The 15,201-nt window shown below is 48.4% G+C and overlaps 1 protein-coding gene across 6 annotated transcripts in view; it reads left to right on the plus strand.

Annotated features, from left to right (window-relative positions):
- The window catches only part of SLC4A11 (solute carrier family 4 member 11), a 249,849-nt gene extending 234,868 nt beyond the window's left edge, over window positions 1–14,981 (plus strand). For all 6 annotated transcript variants that reach the window (XM_079990778.1, XM_079990781.1, XM_079990776.1 and 3 more), the window contains exons 19-20: window positions 5,708–5,877; window positions 7,640–14,981. In XM_079990778.1, the coding sequence (XP_079846904.1) occupies window positions 5,708–5,877; window positions 7,640–7,703 (234 nt within the window). In that variant the 3' untranslated portion in view covers window positions 7,704–14,981. The remainder of the gene's footprint in view (window positions 1–5,707; window positions 5,878–7,639) is intronic.
- Window positions 14,982–15,201: the final 220 nt, after the last annotated feature.

Consider the following 15,201-nt stretch of genomic DNA (forward strand, 5'->3'; position numbering starts at 1 on the left):
GTCACACTGGCCACGTGACCCGGAAGTGTCTCCGGACAGCGCTGGCCCCTGGCCTCTTAAGTGAGATGGGCGTACAACCCCAGAGTCTGTCAAGACTGGCCCGTACGGGCAGGGGTACCTTTACCTTTTACCTAACAACAACAACAACAACAACAACAACAACAACTTTACTAAACTTATTAGGAGCTCGAAGCAACTTAGAACATCAAATAAATAGCACATACATTAAAACCAACATAAAACAAAGCAGAGAAAAACCCAAAGCACATTTGTATTTTTAAAAGGCAGGATCAAAACATCCCAACCACTGAAGGAAGCCGCAGATATTACCCTTCAGCCTGGCAGTCCATCTGCAGCTATTTTTTCCTTTCCTTTCCTTTCCTTTCCTCTCCCCTTCTCCTTTCTGTTTCCTAACGCAGGAAGGTTAAGCGGCGCCCAGTTTGTGTTCCCCTGAGGCTCTTTTTGTGCCGCACAATTTCTGTACTTCTGATTGCAACCTTTGGCACTGGGTTGTATACTGCTCCCTCCCTGCAGCAACAGAGGGGTACTTGTATGGTACAGCCGTGAGCTAGGGGCACTGCGATGCGGGTGTCACAAACTTCCTGGGTTTGGGCCTCCCGAACTCCTAATGGTTCCACACCCTCTTGAACTCCCTTTCCTTGATGGTTCTTGTTGACCGCAGGACCCGTGCCTGTATTTAGCTGTTGTCAGAGTTGACTTCCCATGTTGGGCTGGTGTCCAAAGCATCTCTTGCCACAGGAAAAGACAGTCCCAGCATGCTTTGGGGGGGCATTGAAAAATCCGCAGGCAGTGCCCTGATCAGAAGGCGCTCAGTAGCATGAAAGGAAGCAGCTGGGAATCAGGAAGCTTTTATCTGCTTCCACACCAGAGGCACCCGCAGGACCAGGCTGGGCAGGTGATTTATTCCTAACACGTGGAAGCCCAGCTGTGGCTTGGGAGCAATGCTATGGCCAGGCCACCCCCTCGTTCCTTGCTTGATGCAAAGAGCTGCTTGTCAGCAGAAGAGGAGACGATCGCAGCATCTATTTCCATTCGCCTGCCTTTGTTCTAAGCCATGGTGTCAGGGGATGGTGTGGTTGCTCGAGAGCAAACAGGCAAGACTCCAACCTGTCTTTTCCAGGCTTTATCATCTGTACAAACTACCGTATTTTTCGCTCTATAAGACGCACCAGACCATAAGACGCACCTAGTTTTTGGAGGAGGAAAACAAGAAAAAAAATATTCTGAATCTCAGAAGCCAGAACAACAAGAGGGATCGCTGCGCAGTGAAAGCAGCAATCCCTCTTGCTGTTCTGGCTTCTGGGATAGCTGTGCAGCCTGCATTCGCTCCATAAGACGCACACACATTTCCCCTTACTTTTTAGCAGGGAAAAAGTGAGTCTTATAGAGCAAATAAATATGGTATTTTACAGTGCAGAGCGTCTCAAGTCCATGTCTGCTCAGTCGCTAGCAGAATCTGGGAGTGGGTGGTCCTTATACCTTCCCCAGCATAACAGTCGTGTGACCCCCATCCTTTTCCTCCTCTCTCTGCTCGCAAACCTACTGCGCAATGTGGGCATTGGCAAAGGGGGACTTGCCTCCCCTCCCCTTTGCTCAGGCTGGGTGTTGAGGCTCTGCCTAGTATCTTCTCGCCAGAGGAAAAACAGCTTCGCAAGATCTTTGGAGGCTCCCTGTAACACAACTGCCCTTCCACCCCTCGCCTCTGCGCTGATGGCAGTCCCCTGACACATGGGTAGGCAAACTAAGGGCCAGGGGCCAGATCCGGCCCAGTCACCTTCTAAATCTGGCCCGCAGACGGTCCAGGAATCAGCATGTTTTTACATGAGGAGAACGCGTCGTTTTATTTAAAATGCACCTCTGGGTTATTTGAGGGGCATAGGAATTCGTTCTTTTTTCTTCTTCTTCCAAAATATAGTCCGGCCCCCCACAAGGTCTGAGGGGCAGTGGACCGGCCCCCTGCTGAAAAGTTTGCTGACCCCTGTTCTAAGCCATCCCTGCAGGCTTCAATTGGGAGCTCATCCGGACTTGCCCTTGCCGCTGAATCGGAGCAAACGGCAACTGGGTTTTCTCTGGACTGACATTTGCTCTACTTCATCCTAACAGAGAGGGCAGCAGCAGCAGTACGGCCGCCGCAAAACGACTCAAGAACCCATGCTATCTAGGCAAGGATGGATGAGCCCTGTTTGTGTGCAGGGTTTCTTTACCACCCCTCTTTCACAGCTGCTGAGTAATAATAATAATGATTTTATTAAGTGGTACCTCGGGTTACAGACACTTCAGGTTACAGACTCCGCTAAATGAGAAATAGTACCTCAGGTTAAGAACTTTGCTTCAGGATGAGAACAAAAATCTCATGGAGGCAGCAGGAGGCCCCATTCGCTAAAGTGGTGCCTCAGGTTAAGAACGGACCTCCGGAACGAATTAAGTTCTTAACCCGAGGTGCCACTGTATTTGCAGCCACTCTGGGCTGCTTTGCCATGATCTTCATTCTGTTAATCAGCAGTGTCCAACCGGTCAACCGCGATCAACAGGTAGATCACAAGGGTCCTTTAGGTCGATCGTGGTAGTAAAAAGAAGAGATCGCCCACTAGTTACTGAGCGATCTTGACGCGCCCTGCCCCCAGCGCTCTGCCCCATTATCTCCGCCGGCACCCTTGCATTTTGTGCTTTTTTCACTGTGTCTGTGGCACGAGGGCTGCGGACTGATGGATGAGCGTTTGAATGCTACCGTTCCCCAAAAAAGCTTGTCACTTGCCCCTAAGAAAAGCTCAACCCCTGCTCAAGAAAGCTCAACAACTCTGGGCTCTTCCCCTAAAAAACGCTCAACAGCTATGGGCAATGACAATGGGTAGATCACTGCCAGGTTTATTATACAGTTATACCTCGGGTTGAATGTGCTTCAGGTTGAGTGCTTTCGGGTTGCGCTCTGCGGCAACCGGGAAGTAACGGAGTTACTTCCGGGTTTCGCCACATGCGCAGACGTTCAAAATGATGTCGCACGCATGCACGGAAGCGGCAAAACGCAACACGCACAGATGCGCCGTCGCGTCTTACGTTCCATTCAGGATGTGAACGGGGCTCCGGAACGGATCCCATTCGCATCCCAAGGTACCACTGTACTGGGAGTAGATCGCAGTCTGTACAGAGGTGGACGTGCCTGTGTTAAATGGAGAGCTTGAGCCCACAGTTTGCCAGCCACAAAATTCACCACTGCGGCAAGAGACAGAGTCCGTGTGTAACAGTAAACTTTGAATGATGGCTTCGCCCAGGTACACGGGCTCCTGGAGGAGAGATCACACTTGTTTTCTCCTCCTGCAGAAGAATCGCAGGCAGTTGTAGTTTTGGCCTGTGGCAGAAGGTCTTGTCGTCCTAGCAAATGAGTGGCTCTAGTGGGGCTGTTTTGATTTTACGATGCTGAATTCTGGGTTGCAACTATGACCTCTGGTCCCTCAGTCCAAATGACTTAAAACCAGTGAAAACCAGTAGAATTGTGGCTAAGCTTTATTACTGTTATTTTTTAAAAATAGGGGGCTCGCTACAGTTGCGTTCAGAAGTTGATTTGATAATACGCTGAACTGGGGCAGAGGGGCTGCCCCTAGATGACAACTGAAGGGAGAGAATCAGACCTGTTCTAGGAATCAGACTCTCGGGTCCTTAACTGGGGTTCCATTTAATCCTGTTTCCCATAGGACCCACGGCACACTTGTGGGGCCTCCAGGGTGCCACGTTCCCCCCAGGATAGACTCACAAGGACTTTTAAAAAAGAAAAATACTAGCCCCAAAACTGGTGCGGAAATGTGTAATAATAATAATAATAATTTATTATTTATACCCCGCCCATCTCGCTGGGCTTCCCCAGCCACTCTGGGCGACTTCCAACGAAATACTAAAATACAATAACCTATTAAACATTAAAAGCTTCCCTAAACAGGGCTGCCTTCAGATGTCTTCTAAAAGTTGGGTAGTTATATTTCTCTTTGACATCTGGTGGGAGGGCATTCCACAGGGCGGGTGCCACTACTGAGAAGGCCCTCTGCCTGCTTCCCTGTAACTTGGCTTTTCGCAGCGAGGGAACCGCCAGAAGGCCCTCGGCACTGGACCTCAGTTTCTGGGCAGAATGATGCAGGTGGAGACGCTCCTTCAGATATACTGGAGTGAGGCAGTTTAGGGCTTTAAAGGTCAGCACCAACACTTTGAATTGGACTCGGAAACGTACTGGGAGCCAATGTAGGTCTTTCAAGACCAGTGTTATATGGTCTCGGCAGCCGCTCCCAGTCACCAGTCTAGCTGCCACATTCTGGATTAGTTGTAGTTTCCGGGTCACCTTCAAAGGTAGCCCCACATAGAGCGCATTGCAGTAGTTCAAGCGAGAGATAACCAGAGCATGTACCACTCTGGCAAGACAGTCCGCGGGCAGGTAGGGTCTCAGCCTGTGTACCAGATGGAGCTGATAAACAGCTGCCCTGGACACAGAATTGACCTGTGCCTCCATGGACAGCTGCAAGTCCAGAATGACTCCCAGGCTGCGCACCTGGTCCTTCAGGGGCACAGTAACCCCATTCAGGACCAGGGAGTCCTCCAAACCAGCCCGCCTCCTTTCCCCAAAAAATAGTACTTCTGTCTTGTCAGGATTCAACCTCAATCTGTTAGCCGCCATCCATCCTCCAACCTCCAACAGCAGAACTGACTGGAGAGACTGGGAAAGTGAGGAACTGAAAAGAGACAATAACGAGCAGATTTGCCTATGCCTGGCACATAACCACACAGGGGAGGGAAAATAGGCCTCTTCTGGCTGCTGAGAGTAGGTGGGTTATGAGCTCTTTATGGTGTGAGTGGAAGATGTTTAGTAGGGCCAGTTCTGGGGTGACTTCTAATACTTGTTTAGTTATTTTGCATATTTCTTGTATGATTGCTGTCCAGAACAGTTGGCTTTTGGGGCATTCCCACCACATGTGGAGGTATGTGCCTGTGGAGGTACATCCTCTCCAGCATTTTGGTGAGGTTCCTGGGCATATTAGCGCTAGTTTCCATGGTGTTAGGTACCATCTGCAAGTGAGTTTCAGAGTGAGTTCTTTCCTCTGATCCCACCCCACTCACCATTCCCCTTCCTCCCTTCTTCCTCCCTCCCTCTCTTTCTTTCTTTCTTTCTTTCTCTTTAACTGTTTAAACCAATTCATGAACCAAGAACCTGTACATTGACCACTAATAATGAAACATATGTTGCAGATATTTTTCCACATTTACAGTGGTAGCTCGGGTTATGAACTTAATTCATTCCAGTTCTTAACCCTAAATCGTACTTAACCTGAGGCGTGCTTTCGCTAATGGGCCTGCCGCCGCCGCCGCGCGATTTCTGTTCTCAACCTGGGGCAAAGTTCGCAACCCGAAGCAACTACTTCTGGGCTAGAGGAGTTTGTAACCTGAAGTGTTTGTAACTCGAGGCACCACTATATCATGTTATTTTTGTGATATACAAATGACATGAGAAAACTCGGTATACTTGTTTGTATAACATTATTCCTGTTTATAAAACCCAATAAAATAAATTATTATTATTTTATGGCACAGACAGAAAATCCCCTCACAGATTTTCTCCTGGAAGCAGCTCCTCTGATGAAGGATGGGGTGGGGTGGGGTGGAGAGTGCGGCAGCCTCAGTCTCTCGCTAACACCCTTGTCGTTTCCAGACGGCCTACCCTCCGACACATTACATCCGCCGGGTGCCCCAGAGGAAGATCCACTACTTCACGGGTCTGCAGGTCCTCCAGCTCCTCATCCTTTGTGGATTTGGGATGTCTCCCCTGCCGTACATGAAGATGATCTTCCCCCTCATCATGATCGGAATGGTCCCTATCAGGTACGCTGCGGAGATGTGCTTCTTGCCCAAGAGGGCTTTGGGCTTTTATCCTGCTGGTAGTGGTTAGAGCAGTGATGGCCAAACTTGGCCCTCTAGCTGTTTTTGGACTACAACTCCCATCATCCCTAGCTAACAGGACCAGTGGTCAGGGATGATGGGAATTGTACTCCCAAAACAGCTGGAGGGCCAAGTTTGGCCATCACTGGGTTAGAGAGTCAGGCTATAAGAGCCAGGCGCAACCAGGGTTGAAATGCGTGCTCAGCCATGAAATGCACTTTGGGGGGTGGGCAGGACGGTAGACCAGCCTGACCTACTTTGCAGGGATGTTGTGAGGCGCAAAATGGAAGCGGGGCAGGGAAGCATGTAAACAACCCTACGCTCATTCGAGCAAAGTGGGATATAAATATTTAGCTGGCATTGGTCTGTCTCGGGAGACAACAGAGGAGTGCGCCTGCTGTGACATGTTTTGTTGCAGCCGGGGCAGGTGAAGACGTCCAGTTGTGCTGCCTCAGATGCACCATGACTTTTCTGCTCTCTGCGCTCCTCCCAGCGGTCATTCCTTCTCTGGTCACTGCTGCGGATGCACGACTTGGCTGTCTGCCTCCAGGCACTGCGGCCGTCTGCAAGGGATTCACACACAGCGGGTTGATGTTGCAGACATCTGTGTAACACAGAGCTGGTCTGCCAACAGGCGTGGTGCCGGAAGCCACAGAGATCACCTTGGAGATAATAATAATAATAATAATAATAATAATAATAATAATTTATACCCCGCCCATCTGGCTGGGTTTCCCCAGCCACTCTGAGCGGCTTCCAACTGAATATTAAAAACAATACAGCGTCAGACATTAAAAACTTCCCTAAACAGGGCCGTCTTCAGTTGTCTTTTAAAAGTAAAATAGTTGTTTGTTGCCTTGACATCTGCTGGAAGGGCGTTCCACAGGGCAGGCGCCACTACCGAGAAGGCCCTCTACCTGGTTCCCTGTAACCTCACTTTCGTAGTGAGGGAACCGCCAGAAGGCCCTCAGCGCTGGACCTCAGTGTCTGGGCAGAATGATGGGGGTGGAGACGCTCCTTCAGGTATACAGGACCGAGGCCATTTAGGGCTTTAAAGGTCAGCACCAACACTTTGAATTGTGCTCGGAAACGTACTGGGATCTTTCAGGACCAGTCACCAATCTAGCTGCCGCATTCTGGATTAGTTGTAGTTTCCGGGTCACCTTCCAAGGTAGCCCCACGTAGAGCGCATTGCAGTAGTCCAAGCGGGAGATAACCAGAGCATGCACCACTCTGGCGAGACAGTTTGCGGGCAGGTAGGGTCTCAGCCTGTGTACCAGATGGAGCTGATAGACAGCTGCCCTGGATACAGATTTGACCTGTGCCTCCATGGACAGCTGTGATGATGATGATTGCTATTATGATGTATCCTGCATTTCTTGTTGCAAATTATCCTGGGGTCTTCCTGCATGCACAGCAGATTCTCTTCCCGGGTCGTAAGGCAGTTCAGAGATGGAGCATCTGCTTTCCACACAGAAAAGTCCCGGGTTCATCTCCCCAGGTAGCTCTGGGATAGATTCCCTGCTCTGAATTCCCAGAGAGTCACTGCCAGCCAGTGTAGGAGGTGCTGAGCTCCTTGGACCACTGGTGTGGCTCAGCACTTTCCTGTGCCCTTGCAATGCGTTAGGTGCAGAGCCCAAAAGAGCCACGCGGAAAGTCTTCTGCTTAGCGCAGAATTTAATGGTGTCCCCCTTCTTCCACCCAGGTATAACTTGCTTCCAAGGATCATTGAAGCGAAATACTTGGACGCAATGGATGCTGAGCACTAGGGGAAGACGCCGCCTTGTTTCCCTTACATCAGCCAGCGGGCTTCTATCTTTTTCAAACGGAAAGGAAGCTGGCGTCTGGGTGGGCGACTCGCCGGACGTTTGGTTTGGTCCCCGAACCTCTCGTGACTTGATTTTTGTACTCCTGCACAACTGACTACCCAAAGGCATGTTGCTAGAGACCAACCAAGTGCCCAGATTTCAGGGGTGGGGGGGTGGGGTGGGGTGGGATGGGATGGGGGAAGCAGCGCTCTTTGAAGCTGGAGCGGCAGGTGTGCTTTACGGAAACCCCAAAGACAAAAGTTTGGCATTGCGTTCCCTGCTTCTTTGTTTTAGGAAAGGGCAGCGCATTTTTATAGACATTTTTGACACACACACACACCCAAATACACACACCCTGTACTGTGCTGCTCTGCGAGAGGAACAGTAGGGCGCTCCTTTTTAACCCGACACAATTACAGTGTCCTCTGGGCGGTTTCCTCTGCTTCTGAATACAACCTCTCGTGCCAGGAGCCCCGGAGATCAGTGGGTGACTGACTCAGTCAAGAGCCACCAGAAGACCAACATGGAGCAGAGCCGGGACAGATTTTTGCTTCAGTTCTGTATCATTTTCTGTCTGGTGGCATCTGCACTGACGCAGAGGCAGCTCCCTGCTTTCGAGCGGAAGCCCAGAGGCGGATGCGAATTAGCCAAACCCTCTTGCAGACGGTCCCGACTTGGAACAGCAGATTTGCACGACGGCGACTGAACCAGGCATTGAAACATTTGGCAGAATCCCTCTTCCCTTCCCCTGTGTGTACAGTACTACTTATGTGTACATATATACTTAGCTAATCTAGATTTGTGTATATATTTTGCATATAAATGTCCTGGGTAATTGATGCCTGTCGTTCCCCCCCCCCTTTCCCACCAGAGAGTGAAAGGGTTCTTGTGCAATCAGTGTTAACATGTACTGTATCTTGCCATTAATTTAAATTCTCTCCTCCTTCCTCTTCTTTTCTCCTTCGCACTTTCTGCTCTTTCCCACCTCTCCTCCGTTTAAATCCTAGCCCTTTGGCTCCCATCGGTTTTGATTTGCTCTTGGCGTTTAATTTTAATGTACAGTACATAGTGAACATTGGGGTCCTGGGCAGGGTCTCGTTCCAGGTTGGGGTTTGTCTCGTTCCACCCCCCAAAGGCTGTGTTTCTGCTGCTTGTCTCTGCCCTGTTCCAATTTTGTAGCTAACCTCCTCCTTCCCCCCTCTGCAAAACATGACATTATATTTCTGGAAAATCCGAATGCTCCCAATGTCTGCTTTATACAATGCGGGTCCTAATTATATTTTGTGTGTGCGTGTTCTGTGTTCCAGCCTGTTGGTCCCGCCTCCTTTTTATTTTAAGTACTGCAAAAAAAGAAAGAATCAAAAATCCATATTGTATTAGGCATATGTGTCAAGCTCCCCTGTTATCTACACTTCCCAATGTTCCTCTTCCATGCAAGGTAAGATTTATTTTTTTAAGCCCTTTTTGCAAGAAAGAGAGCTAAAGACTTTGCAGAAGGCTAGATGCGGCGTAAAGTGGTTCCTGAACCCAAGCTGCTGGTTGCAGAGGCTTGATGTCTGTAGATAGTTCGACAGTTCAGAGTCAAGGATGTTTCCAGCTTGGTCTGCATAATCAGCAGGTGAGGTATAGATACTGTTTTATGTTTCAGTGGTTTATCATCTCTCTCTCTCCTTACATGTAGAAAACCAGATGTCAGGGAGACGGATTCTCCCCTCCTTTTCTACCTAACATGGAAATCCTCTGAGTAATATAGCATTTCCCCCCTTCTTGGCCCAGGAACAGTGTTCAGATCACAATGGACAAGCACATATGTGCATAAATGCACATTCGCTGCAGCCCAATGCAGTAGACCAGTTCTAAGTTCGCCAGACTAGGGGAGCTGTTGCTGTTGTTGTTTTACTAAGTCTTGAGCATCACTTTCTGCAGTGAGAACGATGACCAAATAAAAGAACCGCATCTGGAAATTCAGAGAGGTTGTCCCTTTGGCCAACTGGGTGCTCCCCGGATTATTCGGACTACAATTCCCAACTACGCTGGCCGGGGCCGATGGGAGTTGCAGTCCAAGACATCTTGAGGGCACCCGGTTGGTCAAGGCTGCATAGGTTGGCCACCTTTGCGGCCAAAGGACACAGTCCACCTTTGAACAAGTGCAAAAGGGGGGCTTTTTGCCTTTGCGGATGACATATTCTCATGCTGAGCTTTCCAAAAGCATATAAGTATATCTCTGGAGTTGCCAGAGCTTAGCATCTTGAACCCAGCTTAGCGTCTTGGCTCTGCAAAGTCCTGCCAGGGCCTGGTCTGCAAAGTCCTGTCCAAAATGTTGCAGTTTGTGATTCTGTCCCGAGCTGATTAATCACAGGGAATAATTACGGACACACCACATAGTTGGTCATGGGAGGGAACCTTAAGATAGTCCACCTATGTATGTATGCATAATGCAAGAAGCCAGATTTATTGTTCCATAGGAGGTTTGCAAACAACACCCTGCTCTCTCTGGTTTTATTTTTAACTTAGAACTCTCCTCTGCACTCAAGTTCCCACTGCCTTGAATTCCTCTGCTAAGGCTGGTAGGACATGTAGCCATATTTTGCAGGGGCTGCCCTTAACTCATTTCCGGGGTTGACACCGGTGTTCCTGCGCTGAGAAAATTTGGGAGCCATCTTTGCAGGAGATTTGACTCCAGAAAGCCAAGGGGAGTTGTGTATGGAGTAGCTGGATTTTGTTTTGTTTTTTAGCATGTAAACAGATTTTAAAACTCAAGACTGCTGCCCAAAATGGCAGCCATGTGTCAAGACCTTGCCCCACCAGAAGAGGTAGTAAAGCATGTCATAAGTTCATTATTGCATGCTACAGGGCCAGGGCAAGGGAGCATAGCTAGATGTGAGGCTGCCATGTTTAGCAGGGTCTGTGGTCCTGCCCAAATGCATCTCTCTGGCGGAGCCTGTCGTCCAACGTAATAGAACCGCACATTAGTCGTGCGATGGATATGAAACCTGCCTGTGAGTACAGGGAGTTCATTTACAAAGGCCAGTTTTTCAGTTCCACAGGGAAGCAAAGCAGGGTAAAAGCTCTCCTCTTAATTAATATTTTTTTAAAAAAGCCAAATCGCTAGCGCGTGGCACACGTGATCTGTGGCTGGCTGTGGAGGTTGATGCAGATAATAGAAACACTTAAATATATCCGTGCACACAACCCAGGTTTCTTATCTTGCAGCTTACGACAAGTGGATGTGCAGGGTTTGACGCAGACTGGGCAAAGGCAAACAGAGAGTAACTTCAAGGAATGCAGATCTCATTTGCCGGCAGGAGCATCCCTGATGTTCTCATGTGAACTTTAAAAAATAATAATTCTGGTTTCAGCTTCTGTGCAGCTTCTCTGTGCAGCTTCCCACCCGTGGTCCTCAGGAAATACCCTGTGCGCTGCATGGGGGCAGAGTCCTCTGAGGTTTCTAGATCTATATACCCAGGGGTAGCATAGGGGTAGCCTGTATGCTGTGTGAAATAGGCAGAGCTTGTTGAGATTTAACAGCAAGCAATGTGCTTAGATACCTTTGTGAAAATGGTCCTCTCTTGCCCAGGACTGCTTCTGCTTTTAAGATTTAATTGCACAGTGCCCACACACACACACACACACACACACACACACACACACACACAGTGGCACACATTTCATAGTCTCTTTCCAGTTATCACCCAGAGCTTCAGAGCTTGCAAATCTGAGCGGCTTAGCACATTTTAAGGCCAGTAACCTTCCACCCCTAGTCTTCGTCTTGTACTTGAACAGGTAGCAGACCAGAAACCGAGCTGTCTCAGAACATGTCTTCAGAAGGTTTTCCCTGACTGCCCGTCCCTCATCTTTCCCTCCTTTCCTGCTGCAAATGGTGTTGGTTTTGGGGGGTTTTTTTTCGTTTTATTGTTCTATTTTCTGTTTCTTGTTTCTACTGACCTCCGCTTGGGTTACCAGGAAACAGACTTAGCGAAGGAAGAGTGTCTGTCGTAGACAGAACAAATTCTGCACTTTAATAACCACTGCGAAGGTTTTAAGACGGTTAGAATGTACATACCAAATGCTTTTATTATAAGCTCTGTAGAGAAGATGACTTCTTCTTTTTTTAACTTCATTTTCTTTCTTTGCGTGAATCTTGCCAAAGAAACGGGTGCGAGGAAGATATCTCTGTACGTGTTCCGCTCGTCGGGAGATACTGTGAATGCCTTTTGTGATTATGGGGTGCTTTCGCCTCCCTTAACTCAAGCAGAGTTTGCAAAAAAAGAGGATCGTTGTTAGGCCAAATTTGTCTTGATGCCGTAAACTACCCCTAAACTTTCCTCCTGAACTTGCTCCAAGCAAAATTGAGATACCAACCCCTGGAAAATTATCAAAAGCTAAATCTGGAGACCCAATAGGGGACGGTTTTGTGAATCCTACCTTCCTGTCTCAAGGACTGGCGAGGGATTCACAATCTTTCCCACCTCCAAATTCTCTTTTCTTGTTATCTCTTGATCCATATATGCTCATCGTGAGTACCACGAATGGCTTAACGGTTGTGGGCTGATCCATTTTCAACAGACTTCTTTTCTGTAAATTAAAAATCTGAATTCCCAGGAAGTGACTTGCAGAGGGGGAATTATTAGGGGATGGGGAAATGGTCACACCTGATCATGTGACTTGAGTCCCAGGTGTTAGCCATGATGAGACAAGACATCTCTGGTGGAAAATTGGTGATGGGCCCATCCATTTAAACAACCCGGAGACAATTGTCTGCAGAAAAACCTGTTAACGCTTCCCTTTAAAGATCCATAAATAGTTCACCTCGCGAGTAAGAGGGGCTTTGTGCCAGCTAACCTGAGGCGAGCCGTGAGTGGTGTTTCGTAGCAGTAGACTCTGATATCGGCCAACCGAGACTCGCCATCAAATCGGTTTTGTGTTAGCTCCTGTTTCGAAACTGACCCAACCTCTAAATTCCTTTGTCTCCGTATCTGCCTCAGTTTCTATTCCCGTCCCCTGCCGCTGTCTGGAAACACACCAATTGGCAAGTCCGCCCACCTGTGTACTTTCAGCGTTCTGATGATTCCTCCTTATCCGCCTTGCAGCGAAAGGAACGTCACGTGTGGGGTTGCATGTGTCTCTGCGCAAGCCATTTTGAGGGGAGTTATCCCCCTCCCCAAAGTTTGCTGTGCAGTTGTCCTCTGCTGCATCGTTCCTCTACCCCACCCCACAAGAGCCTGATTTCCTCGCGTTCCCACTTCTAGCTATTTTAAAAGCCAACGTTGGAGGCAGCAGTTCTGGTGCAGACATGCTTGTGCTCTCAAGAGTTCAGTGCTGCTGATTTTAATTCATTTGATGGTGCGTCAGCCCAAGGATTTCCCTGGGGACCAGGTCCACATACCTGATCCCCAGAGGATGTGGTTACCTGGCCCTGAGCTGGCATTGGCCACCAGCCCTCCCAGGTGAAACCACAGCAAAAGATCATTGGGTGCTGTGCAGAAACTGATCTTGGCATCTCTGGGGTGGCAGCAAGAGAGCCTCAGGTGGGCATCTTGAGAAAAAAGCATGACTGCCACGAAAATAGATATATAAAGGGGTTGAGGACTCGCCTTGGCCAGCAGAGGAGTCCTGCACATGTTCCTGGACTGCAGTCAATTCTTCAGCTCCACCTTCTAGTTTATATTTTGGCAGGAATCTAGTTAACTTCCTCAGCCGGTTACTGTTTTATCGTGGCCTGGTAGGCTCTGCTGTATAGCTGACCAGGGTTTTAAGCCAGTATTTGAATGTATGCAGTTTTTAGGCATTTTCTTCATTGCTCCTTTTAAAAAAATGTTGAGCAGCTCTGTAAGCCCCTATCCCGGACTTGCATCCAATTTGTTCCCTGCACCCGTAGCTGCTCTGTTTAGAGGAAATGTGTGTTTCAGAAGCAGTGGCATATGTGCATTTGAATTATTGATTTCTACCAGCTCTCACCCCTGCCGCCTTGCCGCTTTCCCATCGCAGAATGGTTTTTGAATTTGTGGGCTTTTGTTCATCAAAGGGAGATTTGGCAAAAACAGCCACGGCACACGCTTCACTGATCTGCTCCCAGATTTAAAGTGCTAAGATCCCACGCCAGTGCTTCATATCCCCCCCTGCAAACCAACATTTGAGCCTTCTCGCCGAAAAAGTCTGCTTCCACTGACTTCTCTGTGTGTGCGCTTTTAAATTGATAATGGTGATTCACGTGTGTGCAAAATATTATAGAGTTGGAACGTGGCACTGCGATCCATATCCCTGCTGGGCGGATCCAGCAGAGGTTAACTGTTTCGTGGCCTTTGTCACTCCCTTCCTTCCTGAACCCTTTTCTCTAGCAACCGCTAAACACCTGCAATTCATTCGCCCGCCATTTTCTGAATGTACCCATTGCAATCCGATTGCGTGCACACAGCAACCGTTACTGATCGATGCTCAGGTTCCTGACAGCGCTACATCTCTTTGCCACACGACAGCGCCCAACATTCTGGATATTCCCCGGGATGGGGGTGTCAGGGTGCAACATAACTGAGGACATCAAGTCTGCTTGTGGTTGCTCCATTGCACAGGAAACAGTTGCATGAAAGATCTCAGAGCAAATCCTTGGTGCATGTCTGGACTCAAATGAAATGGGGATGGGGGGCCTTCATTTTCCACAGCCCCCCTACCTTTGTTAGAGGCATGGGTTAATGTACAGAACCCAAGACAGGATGGGGGTATTTCGATATTCCTTACTTCACATTTTTCTTGAGCCAGGAGTCCTGCAAACCTTGCGCCTTGCTGATGGGCCATCTAAGTGGCGATATTGTGCATAGACAATCTGAAACACACTGGGAGATTTGGTTTGCCTTGCCCTTAATTTGTCCACCTGCCCCCCATTCCCTGACTTGGAATGTAGCCGGTTCATGTTAACTGCTGTACTTTGTAGCAAAAGGGGGAGGGGGGTTCCTTACCAAGTGGCCTGGAGGTCGGTTCTAAATGCTTATTTTTTAAAGTGACCAAATGCAAGGGTTTTCAATATAGAATGCGAAAGAGAAGAGCCTATGTTTTATTTTGCACTCGCTCTGTTGGGATTGCAATGCATGCCTCTTAGCTAGTGTTGATGACTTCTTTTCTTTTCCGTGAATGGTTTTCTTTTGATAAAAGAATTGCTTCTTGGAAACAACAGAAATTCCTTTATTTGTATAAGGAACTTGGTTGTATTTTAATAAAATAATAATAAATAAATCTCTATTTCTACTCTTTGTCTAAAGGTTCTGCTTCCTATAGTTAATTTTTGTGTGTGTATGAGGGTCCCCCACACCTAGGTAAAGCCCTGAAATCCTCCCCTTAATTGATGGCTGATGAGACTTCAGGTGCCATATATTAATATCACAGGGGCATTTTCAAGTGTATCAATTGCTACATAGGGACATCCCCTCCTGTATCAGATAAAAGACATCAGTAGCATTGTTTTCCT

Source organism: Podarcis cretensis (genome assembly GCF_951804945.1).
Source record: "Podarcis cretensis genome assembly, chromosome: 9".
NCBI lineage: Eukaryota > Metazoa > Chordata > Lepidosauria > Squamata > Lacertidae > Podarcis > Podarcis cretensis.